At 42.3% G+C, this 24,303-nt stretch overlaps 1 protein-coding gene across 1 annotated transcript in view; it reads left to right on the top strand.

Annotated features, from left to right (window-relative positions):
* The first annotated feature begins 10,956 nt into the window (after positions 1–10,956).
* CAVIN4 (caveolae associated protein 4) overlaps positions 10,957–24,303 on the top strand; it is a 54,533-nt gene continuing 41,186 nt past the window's right edge. Inside the window, exon 1 of the mRNA XM_073630824.1 lies at positions 10,957–11,509. Coding sequence (XP_073486925.1) covers positions 11,105–11,509 — 405 coding nt within the window. The 5' untranslated portion in view covers positions 10,957–11,104. The remainder of the gene's footprint in view (positions 11,510–24,303) is intronic.

The raw sequence follows: 24,303 nt of genomic DNA, 5'->3' as shown, positions 1-24,303 counted from the left end.
TGAGGTAAAGGTGGTCATGTGGAGTAATCATCCACATGACCACCTTTACTTCACCAGTCGTATTGGTCGTATTGTCAAATTCATGTCGTTTTTGAATAATTTATACCATGTTTCACAAAAGTGAGCACACCGTTCACATTTTTATAAATATTTTATTATATATTTTCATGTGACAACACTGAAGAAATGACACTTTGCTACAATGTAAAGTAGTGAGTGTGCAGCTTGTATAACAGTGTAAATTTGCTGTCCCCTCAAAATAACTCAACACACAGCTATTAATGTCTAAACCGCTGGCAACAAAAGTGAGTACACCCCTAAGTGAAAATGTCCAAATTGGGCCCAAAGTGTCAATATTTTGTGTGGCCACCATTATTTTCCAGCACTGCCTTAACCCTCTTGGGCATGGAGTTCACCAGAGCTTCACAGGTTGCCACTGGAGTCCTCTTCCATGACGACATCACAGAGCTGGTGGATGTTAGAGACCTTGCTCTCCTTCACCTTCCATTTGAGGATGCCCCACAGATGCTCAGTAGGGTTTAGGTCTGGAGACATGCTTGGCCAGTCCATCCCCTTTACCCTCAGCTTCTTTAGCAAGGCAGTGGTCGTCTTGGAGGTGCGTTTGGGGTCGTTATCATGTTGGAATACTGCCCTGTAGCCCAGTTTCCGAAGGGAGGGGATCATGCTCTGCTTCAGTATGTCACAGTACATGTTGGCATTCATGATTCCTTCAATGAACTGTAGCTCCCCAGTGCCAGCAGCACTCATACAGCCCCAGTCCATGACACTCCCACCACCATGCTTGACTGTAGGCAAGACACGCTTGTCTTTGTACTCCTCACCTGATTGCCACCACACACACTTGACACCATCTGAACCAAATATGTTTATCTTGGTCTCATCAGACCACAGGACATGATTCCAGTAATCCATGTCCTTAGTCTGCTTGTCTTCAGCAAACTGTTTGAGAGCTTTCTTGTGCATCATCTTTAGAAGAGGCTTCCTTCTGGAACGACAGACCAATTTAATGCAGTGTGCGGCGTATGGTCTGAGCACTGACAGGCTGACTCCCCACCCCTTTAACCTCTGCAGCAATGCTGGCAACACTCATACTGCTATTTGCCAAAGACAACCTCTGGATATGATGCTGAGCACGTGCACTCAACTTCTTTGGTTGACCATGGCGAGGCCAGTTCTGAGTGGAACCTGTTCTGTTAAACAGCTGTATGGTCTTGACCACCGTGCTGCAGCTCAGTTTCAGGGTCTTGGCAATCTTCTTGTAACCTAGGCCATCTTTATGTAGAGCAACAATTCTCTTTTTCAGATCCTCAGAGAGATCTTTGCCATGAGGTGCCATGTTGGACTTCCAGTGACCAGTATGAGAGAGTGAGAGTGATAACACCACATTTAACACACCTGCTCCCCATTCACACCTAAAACCTTGTAACACTAACGAGTCACATGACCCTGGGGAGGGAAAATGACTAACTGGGCCCAGTTTTGTTGTCAGTGGTTTAAACATTAATGGCTGTGTGTTGAGTTATTTTGAGGGGACAGCAAATTTACACTGATATACAAGCTGTACACTCACTACTTTACATTGTAGCAAAGTGTTGTCACATGAAAAGATATAATAAAATATTCACAAAAAATGTGAGGGGTGTTCTCACTTTTGTGAGATACTGTATATCTATAACAGAGCTTAACTGCAATTATCTTTCTGATGAAGCAGGCTATTGACCAGTGAAACACGTTGAAGTTACAGCAAGCAACCAACACCTAAATATGGCAGGGATGATGAAGAAAGTAATATATGATGTATAATATGTACATGTGATCATGTTTTGTATTATTCCAGACTTTTAATACTATTACATAGTTTTAACATTTGTACAGTATAAATAAAGCTTTGAGATTTTACTCTACTTGTTTTGGGTACCGTCAAAGTCCTGTATTTTGTTTTATAGTTAGGCTTTTTTTTGTATTATAGCCAAGTGTTGCTTTATATAGCTGCCTATTACCTTTAATTGTTATCCAGGATATTTAGATAAACATAATGCACAGACAATTTTATCATTGTGGTATAATATTTGAAGAGTAACTTCACTTTTGTTGAGAAAAAAAATTCCCCTGTGGGTCTTCTATGTACATTGCAGGGATTTTAACAAACTTTGTTGCAAATCTCTACCTTTTGTTTTTTCTGAAGAAATAGCTGTTTGTATGTGGCCATGTGCTAAGTGAATGTGATTTGCAATGCATTTCTAATTATCACTCAGCTGCTGCACTTGCAAGGCTCTAATGAGGAAAGTTGCAGGGTCTGCATCCGTTTTGACGTGGTTTTCCTTTGGGAGTATCCCACCAAAATGACATTTTTATTGTAGGGCATGCCCAAAATGGAATTTGTATCTTAAAGTGTTGCTAAACCCAGGACCCTGCATTCACTATTTCTGTTCTCCCACAGTTCACGGAATATGGAAATGTAATTATTTTATTAAATATAAACTGCTAAATACCTTTTTTCATCAGCAGTATATAGCAGTCTTGTGACTTTTATCAGTGTGTGGCTGAGCACTGGTTAAAGCTTGTAGGAGGATTTTTCATTCTCCCCTGATTGTCCTATGAGGCTGCATGACCCCTGACCCTCTGTCTGGACAGTGCTGATTGGCCCTGTTCTGACCACATGCACCTTAAGGAAGGAAAACGCTCTAGCAATACACACCAAACTGAGCATGTGCAGAGTGTCCCCATTCCCTAAGGCTCTGTTCTGTCAGGAGATGGGTTGGGGACTGTGGAAGAAGGGGAAGATCAGAGAAGACAGGATCAAACAGCCTTTTTACACAATGCGCAGGATGAATCCCTTAGGTTCCACATTGTGTATAACAAGCATACTTTACTGCATATACAGACTGATTTTACTGTTGTGGGTTTAGCAACACTATAATGCAGACTTCTGGGAAAATCAGTAAGCCAATCACAGGCAGGAAATTAAGTTTCCGGGGTGCGTTTTGTACACCATCTGTGTACACTACAGAACACCTCCAGTGAAAATAGTGTTGATTGCGCTACCCCAATATCATAACATTAAATACACCACTCTTGTTCAACTGTGAAATAAATCATATAAATATCCAAAAAAAGGAAGATATGAATAAAACCTTTATCACATACTATAAATCCTCATCATTTTCTTGACCATAAACACAAACCCTAAATATACTTCAACATAACACCAATATAAACATACAATATCTGTGTATTTAATTTTAAATTATAATATCCAATTATTATTAATATTGTGCAGTGTGCCAGTTTACACAGGGAATCCCCGCGTGGACTATCCTCTGTAAATATATTATTCCTGTGCTCTTTAATTATTCATCCTTGATTGCTTGTGACAATTTCACCACTTCAGTGACAACACCACCACCACATGGATTGGCCACTCACCAGATACTGGCATAAATGTGCCTTTGGTTCATTAAGAAGGGATAACCACTCCACTTTTGTTGTTTGTCCTTGCTGGCCCCAATAAACTATGGGCATATAGTATCTATCCTCATAAAAAACAGACAGCGATCATTGCGCAGTGTATTTACACTGTTTATTATAAAATGGTTAAAAAAGAGACTGTGAACTCACATTTCGTAGTGCCCATGAGCGGGCACCAAGCTATTCCAGCGGTTAGAATGGATGAAAAGGTGTGGCCGTGTGTTTCCTATGTTGGCATGCGGTGAAAGCCTCGTTTTCACCCGGTTTGTGGTTCAGACCTCGTTTTCGCCCGGCCGGAAGTGACGTAGTGACGTTGTGTGTTTTCCCAGCAGCCTCTACGTGTTTCGCAATAGTAATTGCGTCATCAGGAAGCCCTATTGCATTGCACTGTACAGAAAAGGACAGCACTGCAGATTCAAAAGGAAAGGTCATTTTTAATAACATTCAGTTACAATGACTTGTATCAATGTATCACAGTTGTATATATGATTTTTTTTATTTGCCATTTTTTTTTATTATTATTTATTTTATTTTTGCTGTTTTTTTTCCCATGAAAGTGGAGTTATCCTTTAGGGCCCATGTACACTGCACATTTTGCTAAGAGTTTTGGCAGAAAAAAATGGTTGACACTTGTAAACTCGTGTAACGCGTTTAGGCACGGACACTTGTAAACTCGTGTAACGCTTTTAGGCACGTCAAGGGCTTGGACGTTAATTAATTTCATCGGCCAGAATAACGATTTATTCTGGCCATGGATATGAATTAACGTTCAAGAGTTAAAGGCAACTAGTGCTTAGGCATGTTTAGGTGCACAAAGCATTTTTTCTGCCAAAACTCTGCTGCTCTTGGATGCATTGGACATGAGTTTTTTTTTTCTGACTCTGAATGCCTCTAAACTCCTCCTGCGTGGACACATAGGCTATCATACATAGGTGTTTAGAAGCAGGTAACAAATAAGCCAAATGCCCTGGGAGCAGCAGAAACAAAATGTCCAGTGTGCACGAGACCTTAAATATCAGACTGATATACAAACATTAGATGACATGTGCTATGTGTGTATCTAGTCATTTTAATTGTGTTTGAATGTGTGTGGGAATATCTTGACTCAGATAAAGTTTAAAAGTTGGTCATGCTTTAGGATATTTTAAATCTGTAAAAAGGGCACCAGGTGAGCAGATTCATTCTCTACTGGTTAGGTACCCTACAGGCAATAGGACAAGACTTCTCTCTCCTGCTGTTCTGCATCATTATTCAGATGAATACAGATGGTTTCCATAAAATGCTGCACGCAGTTTATGAAAGTTGATCAACGTCCCCCATACTTCTAGAACAGGAGACAGCAATCTTTATTCATTTGAGCACTGAGTTGATGGAGCTCAGCAGAAGAAAGACATGTAAAATTTCTCAAATAGAAGAAGTGGTGAAAGTCATATAACACATATGACATTACATTGGGCTAGAAAACTGGCTGCTCATGGGTAGAGTCATCATATTTCTTGGTCATTGTAGTGATTCCCCACCAGGAGAGCTTCTTTAAGAGCTAGTTTTCTAAAGGATCTTACAAGGATTGCTGTTGCATGTGAGTATTAGTTATCCCTTGTTTATAACACTTGTGCAGTAATCATTATCTATTGGTTGTATTGTTCACTAAAGCAAATTGTACTAATTCTACAAAAGCTAGAACAAACATTTTAAATACAGAAATATACCTGGTAATTTTACAGCTAAAATTGTAATGGCCACAGGGACAATAACCTTAAAACATTAGTCCAACCAAAACTGCTATTTTAGTTTTTGGTAAGCTACCAGGCCATCCAATATTCAGTGTATCTTTTTGGTGCATGTTTTATTTACAGTGATTGATTCATCTGCAGTGAACGTTTGATGAATGTCACATTCACCGCCTTAAAAACTCTCCCCTAGTTGTTTTAAAACTAACACTGGTCAAAAAACATATTTTTGTTTTGTTATGTTTTGTTATCTTTCTTTCTTTGGATTGTTTAGAAAGTAAAATTTTGAAAATAAATATCTGGTTTGTCCTAATATATATATATATATATATATATATATATATATATATATATATATATACAGTATCTCACACAAGTATCTCACACAAGTGAGTACACCCCTCACATTTTTGCAAATATTTTATTATATATTTTCATGTGACAACACTGAGGAAATGACACTTTGCTACAATGTAAAGTAGTGAGTGTACAGCTTGTATAACAGTGTAAATTTGCTGTCCCCTCAAAATAACTCAACATGGCACTTCATGGCAAAGATCTCTGAGGATCTGAAAAAAAGAATTGTTGCTCTACGTAAAGATGGCCTAGGCTACAAGAAGATTGAAACTGAGCCGCAGCACAGGGGCCAAGACCATACAGCGGTTTAACAGGACAGGTTCCACTCAAAGCAGGCCTCACCATGGTCGACCAAAGAAGTTAAGTGCAAGTGCTCAGCGTCATATCCAGAGGTTGTCCCTGGGAAATAGACGTATGAGTGCTGCCAGCATTGCTGCAGAGGTTGAAGGGGTGGACATTTTCATGTGACAACACTAAAGAAATTTCACTTTGCTACAATGTAAAGTAGTGCGTGTACAGCTTGTATAACAGTGTAAATTTGCTGTCCCCTCAAAATAACTCAACACACAGCCATTAATGTCTAAACCGCTGGCAACAAAAGTGAGTACACCCCTAAGTGAAAATGTCCAAATTGGGCCCAATTAGCCATTTTCCCTCCCTAGTGTCATGTGACTCGTTAGTGTTACAAGGTCTCAGGTGTGAATGGGGAGCAGGTGTGTTAAATGTGGTGTTATCACTCTCACTCTCTCATACTGGTCACTGGAAGTCCAACATGGCACCTCATGGCAAAGATCTCTCTGAGGATCTGAAAAAAAGAATTGTTGCTCTACATAAAGATGGCCTAGGCTATAAGAAGATTGCCAAGACCCTGAAACTGAGCCGCAGCACAGTGGCCAAGACCATACAGCGGTTTAACAGGACAGGTTCCACTCAGAACAGGCCTCACCATGGTCAACCAAAGAAGTTAGGTGCACGTGCTCAGCGTCATATCCAGAGGGTGTCTCTGGGAAATAGACGTATGAGTGCTGCCAGCATTGCTGCAGAGGTTGAAGGGGTGGAGGGGGTCAGCCTGTCAGTGCTCAGACCATACGCCACACACTGCATACACCACACACTTAATTCTGGGACTATTGTCCCAGCAGGAAGCCTCTAAAGATGATGCACAAGAAAGCTCGCAAAGTTTGCTGAAGACAAGCAGACTAAGGCTATGGATTACTGGAATCATGTCCTGTGGTCTGATGAGACCAAGATAAACTTATTTGGTTCAGATGGTGTCAAGCTTGTGTGGCGGCAACCAGGTGAGGAGTACAAAGACAAGTTTGTCTTGCCTACATTTAAGCATGGTGGTGGAAGTGTCATGGTCTGGGGCTGCATGAGTGCTGCCGGCACTGGGAAGCTACAGATCATTGAGGGAACCATGAATACCAACATGTACTGTGACATACTGAAGTAGAGCATGATCCCTTCGGAGACTGGGCCGCAGGGCAGTATTCCAACATGATAACAACCCCAAACACTCCTCCAAGATGATCACTGCCTTGCTAAAGAAGCTGAGGGTAAAGGTGATGGACTGGCCAAGCATGTCTCCAGACCTAAACCCTATTGAGCATCTGTGGGGCATCCTCAAATGGAAGGTGGAGGAGAGCAAGGTCTCCAACATCCACCAGCTCCATGATGTTGTCATGGAAGAGGACTCCAGTGGCAACCTGTGAAGCTCTGGTGAGCTCTATGCCCAAGAGGGGTAAGGAAGTGCTGGAAAATAATGGTGGCCACACAAAACATTGGCACTTTGAGCCCAATTTGGACATTTTCACTTAGGTGTGTACTCAGTTGTGTTGCCAGCGTTTTAAACATTAATGGCTGTGTGTTGAGTTATTTTGAGGGGACAGCAAATTTACACTGTTATACAAGCTGTACATTCACTACTTTACATTGTAGCAAAGTATAATTTCTTCAGTGTTGTCACATGAAAAGATATAATAAAATATTTACAAAAATGTGAGGAGTGTACTCACTTTTGTGGGATACTGTATATATATTTATTCATTTATTATTTATTACTCCTTCATTTTTAACACCTCCTGAACAATTGTTCATGGACTTTTGTAGTAAGAGGCAGGCATTTAAGGTATACGGACTAAATTCCTCAGGTATGCAGACTAGAGTTCGGGTGCTATGTGCACCACAGTGAATTATTGGTGTGGCCAAATTGCTGTAACAGTGGGAAGGGTTTAAAAGGATATCGTTAAATAAAACCTGAGTCTACTCATTTGTGGATCAAGAGTGTATAATACACAAAGTGCTGAGATCACGATAAGTATTGAACAGTGTGCAGAGTTCAGAGTTCAGAATTGCGCAATGCACAAGTTCAAGGGCCAGGAGTGTGTAACGCACAGAGTACCTGGGTCAGAGGTACATAATGCATATAGTGCAGGAGTAAGTAATACATAGAAAATGGGGTTGAGAGTAAGCAACACATAGAGGTAGAGATGTGCATGGTAACCAATACACTTCTAACTTCAGCTTGTTTAATTAAGTTTTGACAATGAAACCTAGAAGCTGATTGGTTTCTATGCAGAACTGCACCAGATTTTGCACTCTCCAGTTCTAGAAAATCCCTCCATAGAGTGCAGGGATCAGAAGTAAGTAATGCACAAAGTGTAGGGGTCAGGAATAAAAATTGCACAGAGTGTTTGTCAGAGCTGGGCTCAGCCCTTCCTTCTATGAGCTGGCCACTCAGCTGTTGGCTAATTGCCAGTTCCCATCTCTCTCCGCAGTTACTCAGCTGTTGATGATCCTGCTCGTCAGTCCTGCCTACTTAAGCCGTCCAGACCAGAGGAGCTCTGTCTTCGCCTTGGTCACATCACAAGAAACTATCTCCTGCGTTCCTGTTTAGAGACTGGCTTTGCTGGCGTCCCTTCTGGCTCCAGATCCTGCTTGCTGTTCCATTACTTTGATCCCTGACTTCTGGCTTGGCTGACTATCCGTTCCGGTTACTGAACTTATGTTTTGACTACGTTAGTTCATTTTACTTTTATTATTAAACAAGTGTGATTTAAATGTACTTCTGTCTCGGTCTGATTTCATGGTTTCTGACAGTGTTGCAGGTTGGGCACTAGGGTGTTAAACATTTATTAATGTCTCTACATTTATAGCACCGGAGGGCCAGAAGCAGTATGTGTTGAGATACCAGAACTTGTACACATGGATGATGAGTATCCAAGTCCATCTCTAAGCACTGCAGTTCACTGTACATACATAAACAGTGCCTGGAACTCAAAGCAGAACTCCGGGAAAAACTTTTTTTACCCAATACAGTGGGGCTGTGCCCGCACTGCATGAGTTAAAGTGATTGTAAAGTCTATTTTTTTTTCAATAAAAATGACAAACATGTTATACTTACCTCCTTTGTGCAGTGGATTTGCACAGAGCAGCCCGATCCTCCCTTTCTCGGGTCCCTTCTCTGTGCTCCTGGTCCCTACATCCTGTCGAGTGCCCCCACAGCAAGCAACTTGTTATGGGTTATGGGGGCAACCGAGCCGAGTCACAGCTTCCTGTGTCCATTCAGACATGGAGCTGCTGCCTGGCAATGCTCCCTCTCTCTCCTGATTGTCTGAATGACTCTGATTGACAGCAGCGGGAGCCAATGGCACCACTGCTCTGTCTCAGCCAATCAGGAGGGAGAGTCTCGGACGGCCAAGACACTTGTGGACATCTCTGGACAGAGATGGGCATTAGGGGGTACTGGGGCGGCTGCTGCACACAGAAGGCCTTTTACCTTAATGCATAGAATGCATTAAGATAAAAAACCTTCTGACTTTACAGCTCCTTTAACTGCTCATTTTTGTCTATGGGATTGCAGAGCGGCGATATACTTACCTAATCCACCCAATCCACCCAGAGCAAGACCGGTGCCTGCTGCAACCCCCCCCCCCCCCTGGTCTAGCGGTCTTGGGCAGTGGACTGTTCCTGATGTCATTACACCCATAGACTGACTCTGAATGTGGGGACGGCAGGAGCAGTCCACTGATAGAAGTGGGGGATTGGGGTTTTCCAGAGGATTGGCAGATCAGGTGAGTATAAACTTTCCGCTCACCCCTAGTCTAGGGTCACTGCAGAGTGGGGCACTGTCAGTGCTTATCTGCCTCAAGGAATTCTGTGATGTGCTTTAAAAATTCCTCCGACTCTGTGCTACTACTGATGGTGGTGGGCAGGCCAGGAGAGAAGCAAACAGCCTTGCTGATAACAAAGTAAAGAACAAAAAACACTGGGCATCGAGATTTAAAAGTTGGATGCCTTGCAGAGTGAATAAAAAAATACTGTGTTGGTCAGCGGGTGAGGACACAAGTTAGCAGCCTTATTGATAGCATGGTGTATAAAAAGCTGGGGAACTACAATGCCCAGTGACACACCCCTTAAAACGGGAACTGTCCCCAGCATACAGGGAAAAACTTGTACCTTTAAACTCCCTTACTCATGAGTATCACAAGTATTGGCAAAGTTAGTAGCAAATGAAAAGGCTCAAGGCTAAAAAAAAATTGCTCTTGTCTATAAGGGGTATATAGGTGCAAGAGGTAAAAATGTTAAAAGAGAAATGTGGGGTTTAAAAAATAAATAAATAATCATACTCACTTAGGTGGATGCAGCGTCGGTCTGATGCTGCATCTGTCCCCTGCCGTCTTCAAGACAGAAACATGACCATTCAAAGAACGCTGATCTTTCTGTTCTTGGTCAGTCACCAGCTCTCTGCTCTGCCCCTCTAGCGCTGACTGGATCGCTGGATTGTGGAGGGTGCGGGATCTGCTGGTCAGGCATCTGGGTGGATCCCGACATTAAAGTCAGGATCCCTCCCAAGTCTGGACTGGCTGAGTGACATCAGTTTCCACTGGACTTTAGCTCATTGTCAGCGAATATGGGTCACAGGAGTGCAGACTTAGGTGCACTACTGTGAGCCACAGGAAAAGTAGGGCCAAAAGAGCTTTGGCCGTACTTCTCCTTTAAGGTGGCTAGGGAGTTATACAAAAGAAATAAACTCTTGTTACATTCAGTTTCTTTTTTTATTGGCATAAATATCTGTGCAGAATCACAAATGTTTGAAAGGGACTGTGTTTGACGGTGCATTTCACTCAGCAAGCAAATATGCAGTGTACATTTAGTAATCATGTAGTGTTTTTGTATACTACACGACCTAATGCTAGTAACCTGTTCATTCACTCTGATTCAACAGATGGCCTGCAACTGGATATCTGAGTTGACTATCCCACAGTATTTTCTTTCATGGATTTATTACTCAGAGCATGTTTCCTAATTTTAGTGGCTTGGTATTTCATAAGGCATGTTGACCACAGTTCTCAGTGCTTGCATGATGAGTAGATATAAATGTCCTCCCAACCCCTCAGGGTGGAGCCTTCCATTTTTTGTTGAAGGTCTTCTGAGGCAGCTGTCTGTTTGCATTGATGCCAGAATTGTGCCTACAGTCCTAAACACTAACCAGGGGATTCAAGCTCCTGCAGCTTTGGCATACAAAAATGGATCACAATGAAAGAACCTCAGACAAAGTTGATTTAAACCGTTTGTCCACTGTCTCAGAAGATGACGAAGATCATGAATCTTCCTTGACTATTGTTTCAGTTCTTGACAAAGTTGCCACAATTGTGGATACTGTGCAAGCCAGCCAGAAGAGAATTGAAGAACGTCACAGAGAAATGGAGAATGCCATCAAGACCATTCAAATTGACCTTCTGAAACTAGCCCAGGCTCATAGCAATACCAGCTACACAGTAAACAAACTACTGGAGAAGACTCGCAAAGTTAGCACCAATGTGAAAGATGTAAGATCTCGAGTAGATAGACAGAGCGATCAAGTGCTAAAGGTAGAATCCAAGCAAGAAGAGATGCTGCGAAAGAACAAATTTAGAGTTGTAATATTCCAGGTAAGTATCATCCTATCACTTGCAGTAATTTTGAGTGCTATCTATTCAGTTATATCAGGTCCAGATTATAAAAGTATTACAGCAAATATTATGTTACCAGTAGGACCCAACCATATTTTACCTATTAGAGTTGATTTACTAAAGGCAGATAGATTGAAATTTGCAAGGGAGTTTTTTCTAGAGACTAGTGAATGTGGTGAAATGTCACTTTACAAAAAAAAAATAAAAAATCATGCGCAAGTAAAATAAAAAAACTAATTTTTGCTTGGACATGACTGAATGAAAGATGTCATCAGAGCTTTACCTCATTCGCTAAGCACTGGGGAAAATTCCCTTTCAAACTTCCCCTGTAAAGTGAACAGTGTATTTGCCTTTAGTAAATCAACTCTTTTGTTTTTTTTACTGCAGGCTGGAAAAAAACCTTGTCATAGATTTATTGTTTTAATCATACCCCCTATGTACTGTTTATTTTTAGTTTTGTAGACAAAACCTTTAGTCTTTTTAATTTGCTATTAGCTATATTTCTATTCTACTATTACTTCTTGTCTTTATTTTCTTATACAATTTAAGAAATCTACAGACCATTCTTTAACGTTTAATGTATGCTATAACTCAAAAAAGCACCTCCATTGTGACAGTTGTTCATTTTTCATCCATAAGTTCTCAAATGTGAAAACATAATTAACTTGTCATTGCTTGTATAGTAATGACATCAGTTATTGCTTTGTTATTAGCATATCAATAGTTCTTACAGCAGAAAGGTAATTATGGGTGTAATCTGTAATCACAGTAGTTTATTACATGTTAGTAGCATTTTATTAATGCCCTGCACAACTGTTTGGTTTCTTTGCCATCGCCACTCCACATTTCACTTACCGTACTTTACAATGATTCAAGCATAGTTGCATGTGACAGTGCTGGCTCTGATTACATGGGGTAATGCTTCAGATCATGGAGTCTATATTTAGTGTGGTAGTTTTCGTCGCCAGGCAAAGTAGCTGAATATGCTGACCAGCTCATCCTATTTGTTGCCACTGTGAATGGTAACATGAGGATTTAGAGACCGTAACTATGTCAGGTGCTAAAAATATGTTCAGATTACAAGCATTCTATGTGATTATTTATTATTTGAATAGGAGAATAGGATATGTTGCAACAACAGTTCTGCCCATTTCCCTTCCCTGATGACACAGCTGGAGATATAGAAACATAGAAACAAAGAAAAATGACGTCAGAAAAAGACAGAGTAGTCCATAGAGTCTGCCCATTTTTTTTTTTTTTCGTTAACTTTTTTGTCTGAGTATAGATCTATGTTTAAAAGTCCAAAATGCAGCGCTTGAATTCATTAGACAGTTCTTTCAGTGAAGAGATAGAAAATATGAAGGACCCTTTACCAGCTTCAGTGTGTATGGAAAAGCACACCACACCACAAGTGAATCCAATCTGCTTACCAGAAGGTAATGATAAATGAGCATATAATCATTAATCACAGGAAGCCAGGGTGTCACTCTCCAAATACTGCAGGTAAACTGCAAAAGATCCAATCATCCAATCACATATAGCCACCAGCTCATCGAACTCCAAGATCAGAGTGGATATGATATCCGTTCACCAGTTTGATATTACCCAAATGGAAAGAAATAAGGCAGCGATAGTGAAGCCCATAGGTAAAAGAACAGTAATTTATTGTAGTCCACTTACAGGTAATTGTACAATACAGGCATCACGATGTATAGTAAAATCCATGGCTCTCAGTATGCTTGCATCGGCCAGCCTAGATCTATGTTTGTCCCAACCATATTTGAAGCCATTTGCCATTGACTATCTCACTACCTCTGCTGGAAGTTTATTCCAATCATCAACTACCCTTTCAATAAAATACTTTCTAAAATTAGCTTGATCTTTCCTCCAGTTAATTTGAGGTCATGTCCCCGTGTTCTTGATTTTGGTTTCACTGGAAAGAAAAGAGAAGTAAAGGAGGCGCCTCTGGGTGCAGATTTTTAACAAATTTAATATACAGTAAAATTTTCCATATATTCAACTCACATTTTGGCAGTAAAAAGGAGGCATTGGATAATATCCCAAGCACATGGGGCTGTCCTCAGTGGAGTCAATCCCTTGGGCCCATCTGTGTCCTCTGTATGGCGCTATTTCGTGTGCAGCTGGATGATGTTCTGCCGGCTGTGGTGGAGTCTCTCGGCTGCGCAGTGTGTCCTGTGCTTCAGGTGCCACTGGAGGGTGCTCGGTCGGCCGCTGTAGAACCGATCGCCAGCACGAGGTTTGAGACGCCGGGAAGTGTTCAGGCGGGAGGGGAATGACGTCACTAATCTGCGATGCATTTCACGAGCATGCAGGCTGTGGATGACTAACACAGCCGCGCTCCTTTCTCAAGCTATAGGACAGTCATTGGCCAGTTAGTGATAAAGGTGGGGGTGGTTATAATATGGAGCGCCGTGAGTGGATGGCACATGAGGGTGCGGATGGATACTGGATGATGGACAGACGGGACATAAGGAGCATGGATGTGCACATTTAAAAGTTACATATACGTTTAAAATTATATACACATTATATACACATTTAATCACAGATTAAAAACGGACAAAAAAATTAAATACATTTAAAAACAGAAGCAAAAACAAGGACAAAAATCAGGGGTAAAGGACATAAGGCTGCATGTAAAAAAGGGGGGACTGTGTGCAGATGCAAGCATGCATCTTCATACAGAAAAGACATGTCTAAATGGTCATGATATGTATGGAGTAATAGGTGCATTTAAATAGTAATGGTGTGCATGGGGCAATAGCAGTGCATGTGCTAACATGTATCCGCACACAGTCCCGTACATGAGATATTTTATACTTTATACTTTATACAAGGAGCCAGGTATGTACATATAGGAAACACCAGAGGGGGGGGGGAAGGGGGAACCACACTCACGGGTACCCACCACCTCCCGTGAAATTAAGGGAAGGATGTGGATGAGAAGGACAAACTATAAGAGGAGAAAATGAGAACGGATAATTATTAGATGGTACAATGGAATAGTACTCTAGGACAAATGATGTAAAATTATCTGTAAATTATTCATGGATAATTATTAGATGGTACCATGGAATAGTACTCTAGGACAAATGATGTAAAATGATCTATAAATTATTTGTATATTTATTATTTATATTTTTTATGTAAGGGGGGGATTTTAGTTCAGGACAGGAGATAAAGGCAATTAAAGGATGGTGGCTATTTCTGTACACTCATTGATACCCCCTGGTGAGAGGGCGTCCAAACAGTAGATCCAGTAAGTTTCTCTAGCGCATAACTTCTTAAATCATTCAGCTGTCGGAAGAGATCTCGGGATTGTTCTATTACGCAGACATTCAGGCCCTTGGTGGATCCTTGGTGGGCCATGGCAAAGTGTTTGGGAACACTGTGAGTGTCTACCACCCTCAATAAACCTTCTGTGTTCTCCAAAACATTGTCTGAGTGGTCTGATGGTTCTACCCACGTAAATTAAGTTGCATGGGCAGGTGAGCACATATACAACGTATTCAGAGGAACAGTTGTAAAATTCCTTTAGTGGGTAAGTCTTTCCTTTGGTGGAGAAGGTTTTTTGGCCGTGCTCTACAAATTTGCAGGTCTTTCAGAGCGCTTTGCGACACTTATACATCCCTACTATCGGTATCAGGATGGGTATAGGAGGTGGGTCAACAGTAGGTTTTCTTTTGCTGGGGGCAATTTTGTTCTTGAGGTTGGGAGCTTTACGGTATATGACTCTCGGATTTGGTGGAAGAATAGTTTTTAGGTGAGGGTCTTGTAGTAGGATGTTCCAGTGCCAGACAGTATTTTTTCCATTTTCTTGTACTTAGAGTGAAAGGTGGTGATGAACCTGCTAGAGCAATCTTGTTTGGATTGGTTTGTTTTGGAGGGTTTCCCATGGAGATATAGGTGGTATGCTTCATCTACCAGGCTTTCATGATATTGTTTGTCGAGGAATTTGTTTTTAAGGGGGACACTGAGTTCAGTATAGTCTGTGTCTCTGGTGCAGTTTTGTCTGAGACGACAAAATTGTCCTTTCGGAATATTCTTCATCCATTTCGGGTGGTGACAGCTCTTAAAATGTAGGTATGAATTACCAGCCGTTGGTTTTGTGTGGTTCTTGGCATAGAATTCTTGTCCCTCATGTCCTAGTTCTAGGTCCAGAAAGGATAAAGAGGTAGAGTTGCTTTCATGAGTAAAGGATAGACCATATATGTTGTCATTGCAATGTTTGACAAACGAGATGATAAGTTCAGGGGTGCCATCCCAAATGATGATGAGGTCATCAATGTATCTTCCAAAGAATACAATGTTGGCAGAGAAGGGGTTATTGTGGTAGATGTACTGGTTCTCCCAAAGCCCCATAGCCAGATTAGCATATGAGGGAGCAAAATTCGTGCCCATGGCTGTGCCCTGTTTCTGTAGATAGAAGTCCCCGTTGAAGGTGAAATAATTGTGTATAAGACAAAATTTGGTTGCTTCTATGAGGAAGGATGCTTGACGGGGGTTGATGAGAGGGTTCTTGGCCAGAAAATGTTCTAATGCCATGATACCAAATGTGTGAGGGATGGAAGTGTATAGTGAACTGACGTCCAATGACAGTCAGATGTAGGTTGGTTCCCATTTGTAGGGTAACAAGAGTTTCATTAGATGTGTGCCATCACGGATGTTTGGACTGGAGATGACGGACTATTGGCTGTAGAAATTGTTCTATATATAAGCTGAAGCCAGAAGTGACGCTATTCATGGAGGCTGCGATTGGTCTGCCAGGGGGGTGCTGGGGGTCTTTGTGGATCTTGGGCAAATGATAAAAGTATGGTATGGAATAAAAGGATTTTCATAGAAATTAGCTCTCTGTTTTGGAAATTATACCATCTGTTAAGGCGGTTGAGATCAAAAGCTCTGCTTCCTTGGCAAATTCAGTGGTGGGATCACTTTTTAACTTGATGTATGTAGCTTGATCAGACAGAAGTCTGTCCGCCTCTCTGATACAGTCCGACTTGTTTTGGAGTACAATACCTTCCCCTTTATCAGCGGTTTTGATTATGAGGTCTTCAGCGCAGCCGAGAGACTCCACCACAGTCGGCAGAACATCATCCAGCTGCAAACGAGATAGCACCATAGAGAGGACACAGACGGGCCCAAGGGATTGACTCCACTGAGGACAGACCCATATCCTTGGGATATTACCCAATGCCTCCTTTTTACTGCCAAAATATGAGTTGAATATATGGAAAATTTTACTGCATATTAAATTTGTTAAAAATCTGCACCCAGAGGCGCCTCCTCTACTTCTCTTTTCTTTCCAGTGTTTTTGGGAACATGGTCTCTGTTCCCCAGTGATGGCAGCCCTGAGAGTGGATTATCCCCACCTTTTTTTCCTTCCTCTCCCCCTCTCCCCTCCTTCTCCCCCTATACTAATTTAACAAGTTCCATCTTATCTGTGGACTTTCCCTCAAAACTACTACAGTGACTTTGGACCTTGTTGTATGCACAAACTGCCATAGGATAAATATTGTCTTAGATTTTTGCGCCTTTACTTGTACTAGTTTGATAGTTTGATAGTTTTGATTTACTTGGACTAGTTTAGTTTGATTTTGGTTTCATTTTATAAAAACTGCCCTCCTGAACCTTAATAACCCCCTTGTTGTATTTAAAGTTTTCACTCATGTCTCCCCTTTCCATTCTTTCCTCCAGACTGTACATACTAAGTTCCTGAAGTTGCTCTTGATATGTTTTATCCCCTAGACCTTTCACCATTTTTGCTACCCATCTCTGGATTTGTTCTATTTTATTAATATCTTTCTGTAAGTAAGGTCTCCAGAACTGGACACAGTATTCTAAATGAGGTCTCACTAAAGATCTATGTAAGGGAATCAGGACCTTCTTCCTCCTGCTGGTGATCCCTCTAGTGATGCATCCTATTATTCTATTCACTTTTCCCACTGCCTGGGAACAGTGTTTGCTAATTTATCGTCATCTGAAATAAGTACTCCCAAATCTTTTTTCTCTGTAGTGCTGACCAACACTGTACCCCCAATGTTGTACACTCTCAGGGGTTTCTTTTTCCCGAGGTGCATTATTTTACATTCAGAAACATTAAGCTGCAGTTTCCACTGCTTTGATCAATCTTCCAACAACACCAAATCATGTTCTATATAACAGATACATCCAGGGATATCAACCCTGTTACACACCTTTGTGTCATCAGCAAAAAGACATACCTTGCACAACAAACCTTTAGTGATATCACTTACATATAGATTAAATAGAACAGGACCCAGTACAGAGCCTTGTGGCACACCACTAGTGACTGGTCTCTGTTCTGAGTGAACCCCATTTACAACAACACTCTGGTATCTATCCTTTAGCCAACTTCATAACCACTGAACCACACAAGGGTTAAGTCCTGGCTTGTACAACTTTTGTATTAGTTCATTATGTGGAACTGTATGAAATGCCTTGCTGAAACCAAGATATGCTTTGTCCACAGCAGTACCACCCTAGTCCAAAACATTGGTAATATAGTCAAAAAATTAAATTTAGATTAGTCTGACATGATCTGCCCTCAGTAAAGCCATGCTGCTTTGGGTCCAGCAAGTTGTGTATTTTTAAGTGATCAAAGATCCTTCTTTTCAGGAGAGATTCCATTAACTTGACTATATGCATAAAGGACATGTGCCTATCAAATTAGTAGCAATATAAACACATTTAACGGTTAAATAACAATTTTATGAATTCAGATCAATCAATCATCAGACCTAAAAGAAGGTCATTTGTGGTAGAAAGCAAAATGGGGATGAGTTGGAAGCAATTACACTCCACTCAGTGGCCTGAGGAACAAGCGGGAACCAGTCTGAATTGCTTATCGTAAATTAGGACATTTCCCACAATTAAGGTCATTCTTTTAGCCCCCGTTCACACTGGTGCGACTTGTCATGCGATTTGACAGTTCCAAATCGCATAACAAGCCGCACCCTATTGTCGGCAATGGAACCGTTCAAATCAGTGCAACTCCAACTTTGCGGTGCCGCACCGATTTGAAAAATGGTTCCTGCACCATTTTTTGCGATTTCTGGTGTGACTTGCATAGACATCTGTGCATGAAGTGGCACAGATGTCAGCCAAGTAGCACCTGAAATCGCTCTGACCTAACTTTGAAATCATGCTACTTTCAAAGTAGCATCAATGTGAACCAGGGCTAAAAGTGTTGTTGTTAACTTTTGTAGGTAAGCATGAATTTTCTTAATATAACTTTGGAAGAGCAGCAGTCATAAACATTGCCAACTCTTACTTATTAGCAAGTACAGTACACTAGTTATTTTCAGTTAAATCACTTTGTCCTATTATACAATTATACTCGGCACATAATCACCGTCTAATGAAAATCTCAGGCATAAGGGTGGATTTACTAAAGGCAAATAGACTGTGCACTTTGCAAAGTGCAGTTGCGCTCTGCAAGTGCAGTTGCTCCAGAGCTTTGTAAATAAGCAAAAGCTCTGCTGACTGCCATCATCCAATCATGTGCAGAAAAAAACACAGTTTTTTTTTTTTCCTTGCATGTGATTGGGTATTCTTTGCAAGATGAAGCTTTGCCTCGTTTACCAAGCTCTGGAGCAACTGCACTTGCAGAGGGCAACTGCACTTTGCAAAGTGCACAGTCTATTTGCCCTTAGTAAATCAACCCTATCCTGGCAGCACTCATACGTCTGTCTCCCAAAGACAACCTCTATATATGACGCTGAGCACGTGCACTTAACTTCTTTGGTCGACCATGGTGAGGCCTGTTCTGAGTGGAATCTGTCCTGTTAAACCGCTGTATGCTCTTGGCCACCCTACTGCAGCTCAGTTTCAGGGTCTTGGCAATCTTCTTATAGCCTCGGCCATCTTTATGTAGAGCAACAATTCTTTTTTTCAGATCCTCAGTGAGTTCTTTGCCATGCGTTACCATGTTGAACTTCCAGTGACCAGTATGAGAGAGTGAGAGCGATAACACCAAATTTAACACACCTGCTCCCCATTGACACCTGAGACTTTGTAACACTAATGAGTCACATGACACCGGGGAGGGAAAATGGCTAATTGGGCCCAATTTGGACATTTTCACTTAGGGGTGTACTCACTTTTGTTGCCAGCAGTTTAGACATTAATAGCTGTGTGTTGAGTTATTTTGAGGGGACAGCAAATTTACACTGTTATACAAGCTGTACACTCACTACTGTAGCAAAGTGTAATTTCTTCAGTGTTGTCACATGAAAAGATATAATAAAATATTTATAAAAATGTGAGGGGTGTACTCACTTTTGTGAGATACTTTTAACTTGAGATTCTTGAGAGTTTGATTAAAAAAAAAACATATAGGACAGTTTTTTCTAGAAAGAAATACAGTATTATAAGCAAAAGTCAGCATTAATTCATGAAAGACCAAGGTTATCAAAAAAGTCTGTTTTTTTTTTGTGAGGAAGTACACAAAAAACGTACACACAGTTCTCCACACACAGCTAATGGATACTTTAAAGTGGTTCTAAAGCCTAAATATTTTTTACCCTAATGCATTCTCTGCATTAAAGTGTTACTAAACCCAGGACCCTGCATTCACTATAGCTGTTCTCCCACAGTACACAGAACATGGAAATGCAATTATTTTAGTAAATACCCCCCCACGCTGTATTTTTTATTAATTTATTGATGTCGGCATTGTTCATTTATATTCTGATATTCTGCTATCAGCAGGGAATCCCCCTCCTTAACAACAAGCTATTATCAAATAAATTTGAATGATTTGTTTCATTCTGATGCTTCAAACATCCAAATGAAATTAACACATTTTGTGTCTTTTGTTAATGTTTAATTCGAATTTGTTGATATTCGTTACTGTTGCATTCGGAAATTCGGATACATCCAAATTTCCGAATAAGAAAAATGTTATTTGAATTTAAAGTCGGAACAAAACGAACATGCCTAGTCCCTGCTAAACTGCTCGAATTTCGATCCATGTATGGCTCGGGTACGATAAAGTTTGAAACACGAAATCATAAATTATAATATAATAAATAACTATAAATAATTATACCAAATAATAATATAATAATAGAGGGCGTGACCGGAAGCCGCTCTGGATGGCAGCCTGATCTCTCTGCTCTCTCTCAGCCCGGGAAAAAACAGCGTATAGGGGACACTACACAGCGCTCGTATGGGCAAATCTAGGACCACCAGATCCACGGCAGCCAGAGGAACATCATTACCCCCTCCGGTGAACCTCCTCAGACCTCCGGTCCTTCTTTCCGCCGACGGACATGCCACAGACCGGAACAGCCAAGATGGCGCCGGACACCCCTGCGGCCTACTCCCAGAGCTCCGCTCGGACCTCTCCACCGCCCCACTCACCACAGCGGAAACCCACAGACTCCGGATCAGCTCCGCTGGGCAGTACAACCGGACCCCTTAATCCGGGAGCGGTGAGTCCCCCCTCCAGATCCCCGCCTCATGAGGCAACACAGCACGGCTCCCAGGGCACCATGACGGCCCCCCCTCCCCAGCAGTACACACAGTGCTCAGAGGCGTTTCCTCGCTTGCTGAGAACAGCATCAGATCCCTGTATGCATGGCACTGAACCGGACTCCCCAACCTCCTCAGTCTTCCCTATGGACTTTCCAGCTTTGCCGGTCCCTATGCACCCAGCTAAACGGATCCCTCCGGAACCTGCAGCAAGCTCAGCATCCCACAACCACGCAGAGCCTGATTCACCACCACCAAAGGCCCAAAAACTAGCACTCCCACAGGCACACGGCTTGCCCAGAGACTGGACAATACCACAGGCCACCTATGCCCAAAAAGTGAGCCTACCCGACCCCCGCTTTCAGAGGATGGATGCAACAGGGGCCACCCCACCTGCCCAGACTCCAACCTGGAGTGAACCCTGGGACTCCCCACCGAGAACAGCGCACCAGGCCTTAGGCCTCACCACCTCAGGCCCCCCACCTTTACCACCCCGCACACCTCTGGCGCAGTGGTCCACACTACCAGAGCACCCCCAACCAGCACCCCCACAATGGCAAACATATTTGCAGGCGATCCCCACTAAAGAGGACTTTAGACAACTAATAGAAGATGTAAAGTCCACGTGTCGCTCGGAAATACAAGTACTCCAGTCAGGCCTTAAACACCTAGCTGACAGAGTGGAAATGGCTGAGGAAGAGATCCAAGAGACCAAGCTTGCAGTCCACAGGACCCAACTCCAGGGGGCAGACCACCACACCATGTTAAGAGATATGCAGCGACACGTGGAAGACTTGGACAACAGGGGACGCAGGAACAACATACGAGTGAGAGGAATTCCAGAAGTTGAAGGCCCAGAAAACATTCAACATACTCTACAAGATGTGTTTAACAATCTCCTAGGTGAACCCATCACTAAGTTCATAGAAATGGACAGAGCCCACCGAGCCTTGCGACCCAAGAATGCCACTACGCAACCAAGAGACATTATCTGCAGGATTAACTCCTACCCTCTGAAAGAGGACATTATGCGACAAGCTCGCTTAGCACGCAGAGTGACTTACAAAAATGCTCAGGTGCAGCTATATCCAGATCTCTCATGGATCACATTACAGAAACGAAGACTTCTTCAACCACTACTACGCAGCTTACAAGAAGAAAATATCCCCTACCGCTGGGGGTTCCCCTTCAGCCTTACAGCTAAAAATCAAGGCAAATCTGCCATCCTACGATACCCGGAGGACCTACAAGCCTTCTGCAATACAGTGGGAATATCCATCCCCCGTCTTCCAGATTGGGACCTGATCATCAATCCACCTGCACCACCCGCAACCTGGCAGAAGGTTTCCTCATCCAACAGATCCCGAAACAAAGATGCTTCACGCAAGAGTACCAAGCACGGAAATGGCTGACTTCAGATGTCGCAACAGCATCTTAAGGACGCTTACCGATGGCCTCTTTGACCACCAGATACCACTGGTGAATTTGCCCTGGACATTATAGTTTACTTAGTCCCCCCCTTATTGCGCCCCAAGTTTACATCTCAGTTTACAATATGGGCACATCTCCGAGGAGATTTGAGAGAGTAGGAGGTATCACTTCTGCCCACCCCCCTCCTGGTTAGATGATAGCAGTTGTAGCTATTTTACAGTTCATGTTTTGTATGACCAAATTAGGGCTCCCTTGCATCCACCCGACTGGTCCACCTGGACCACAGTTGGGGGGATCCTTGGAATCCCGTACCGACCTAGGCTTTTTTGCCTCTCGAGGTCGTTTGATAACAGATCGAATTTATACCTGTTTGATTTGTACTAATCACATGTTTCTCTTTCTCCTTCTCTCTTCCTTTTCCCCCTCCTTTTTACTCGTCTTCCCCCCCTCGTCTATCCGCCATCACGTGACCCAACGGATAACCCGTGGAATCCACCTGGCTCTCCTCTCGAGGTATGTGCACAGCCAACCCATCGCCTTCTGAACATCCTCTCCACATCAGGTAAGACATCTATCCCCCTCAAACTGACACCATGGCTAAGATCTTATCTTTAAACGTACACGGCCTAAATTCCAATAAAAAGAGACATCTGGCGATGAGGGAATTTAAACAATCTGGAGCAGATATTGTTTTTGTCCAAGAAACACACTTTGATAAGGGGGGCTCATTTTCATTTGCTTCCAAACATTTCCCCCAAATATACCACTCTTCAGGTCCACATAAATGGGCAGGGGTCGCCATCCTCATTAAAAATGGATCTCCCTTTAAATGCACGGCACAATATAGCGACCCATACGGCCACTTTGTCATCCTTCAAGGACAGTGGCAAAAACAGGCACTTACTCTCTGCACCCTCTATGCCCCCAACATTAAACAATATAACTTCCTGACTAAAGTATTTACTCGACTCTTTAAATCTGAACATGAGATATTAGTAGTGGGGGGCGATTTTAATCTGACTCACTCAACAACTGCGGATCGTCAGGTGGTGGGCCCCAGGGCAACACCAGCTCGTGCCCTGAGGGACTCGAAGCTATTCCGCAGACTCTCTAGACGTTATGCTCTCTTCGATGCTTGGAGGGCTCTCCACCCTGGCGACCGGCAATACACGTTCTACTCAGCCCCCCACCAAATACACTCACGCATCGATTATTTCTTTGTAAATAATTTCGCACTTAGACATACAAAAGAGGCACGGATACTACCGATCTCATGGTCTGATCATGCACCTATATCACTTAAGTTGGAATTAGGTTCCACTACCTGTAGGCCATACAACTGGAAATTAAACACATTCCTCCTTCAGCACATCCCATCAAAAACAGAATTAATATCCACTTTAACTCACTATTTTGCAGAAAACAATACCCCTGAAATATCTACATCCACACTATGGGAAGCCCACAAAGCCGTGATCCGAGGCAGATGCATGGCACTGTCTTCTGCTATGAAAAAAGATGCCCTGGCCACAAAACTTCAAACCGAAAAAGAACTTAGGGCTTTAGAAAACCAACTGCAACGGTCCCCAACTCTAACCCTTCTTAAAAAAGTCGTAAAACTGCGAACAATATTGAGTGACTTGGCAATGGGGCGGGTAGAAAAAGCCATCCTCAGACTAAGACAACTGTACTATGATAAAGGCAACAAAGCACACTCCTTACTAGCGAAAAAACTACGTGATAACTCTCACATATCCACACCACACCAAATTAAGAATAAATCAGGCTCCCTACTATCCCACCCCAAAGCCATTGCCGATACCTTC

The sequence above is a fragment of the Aquarana catesbeiana genome, linkage group LG05, assembly GCF_042186555.1.
Source record: "Aquarana catesbeiana isolate 2022-GZ linkage group LG05, ASM4218655v1, whole genome shotgun sequence".
Lineage (NCBI taxonomy): Eukaryota > Metazoa > Chordata > Amphibia > Anura > Ranidae > Aquarana > Aquarana catesbeiana.
Note: the sequence above shows the minus strand (reverse complement) of the source record. Positions and strands in the feature narration are given on the sequence as shown.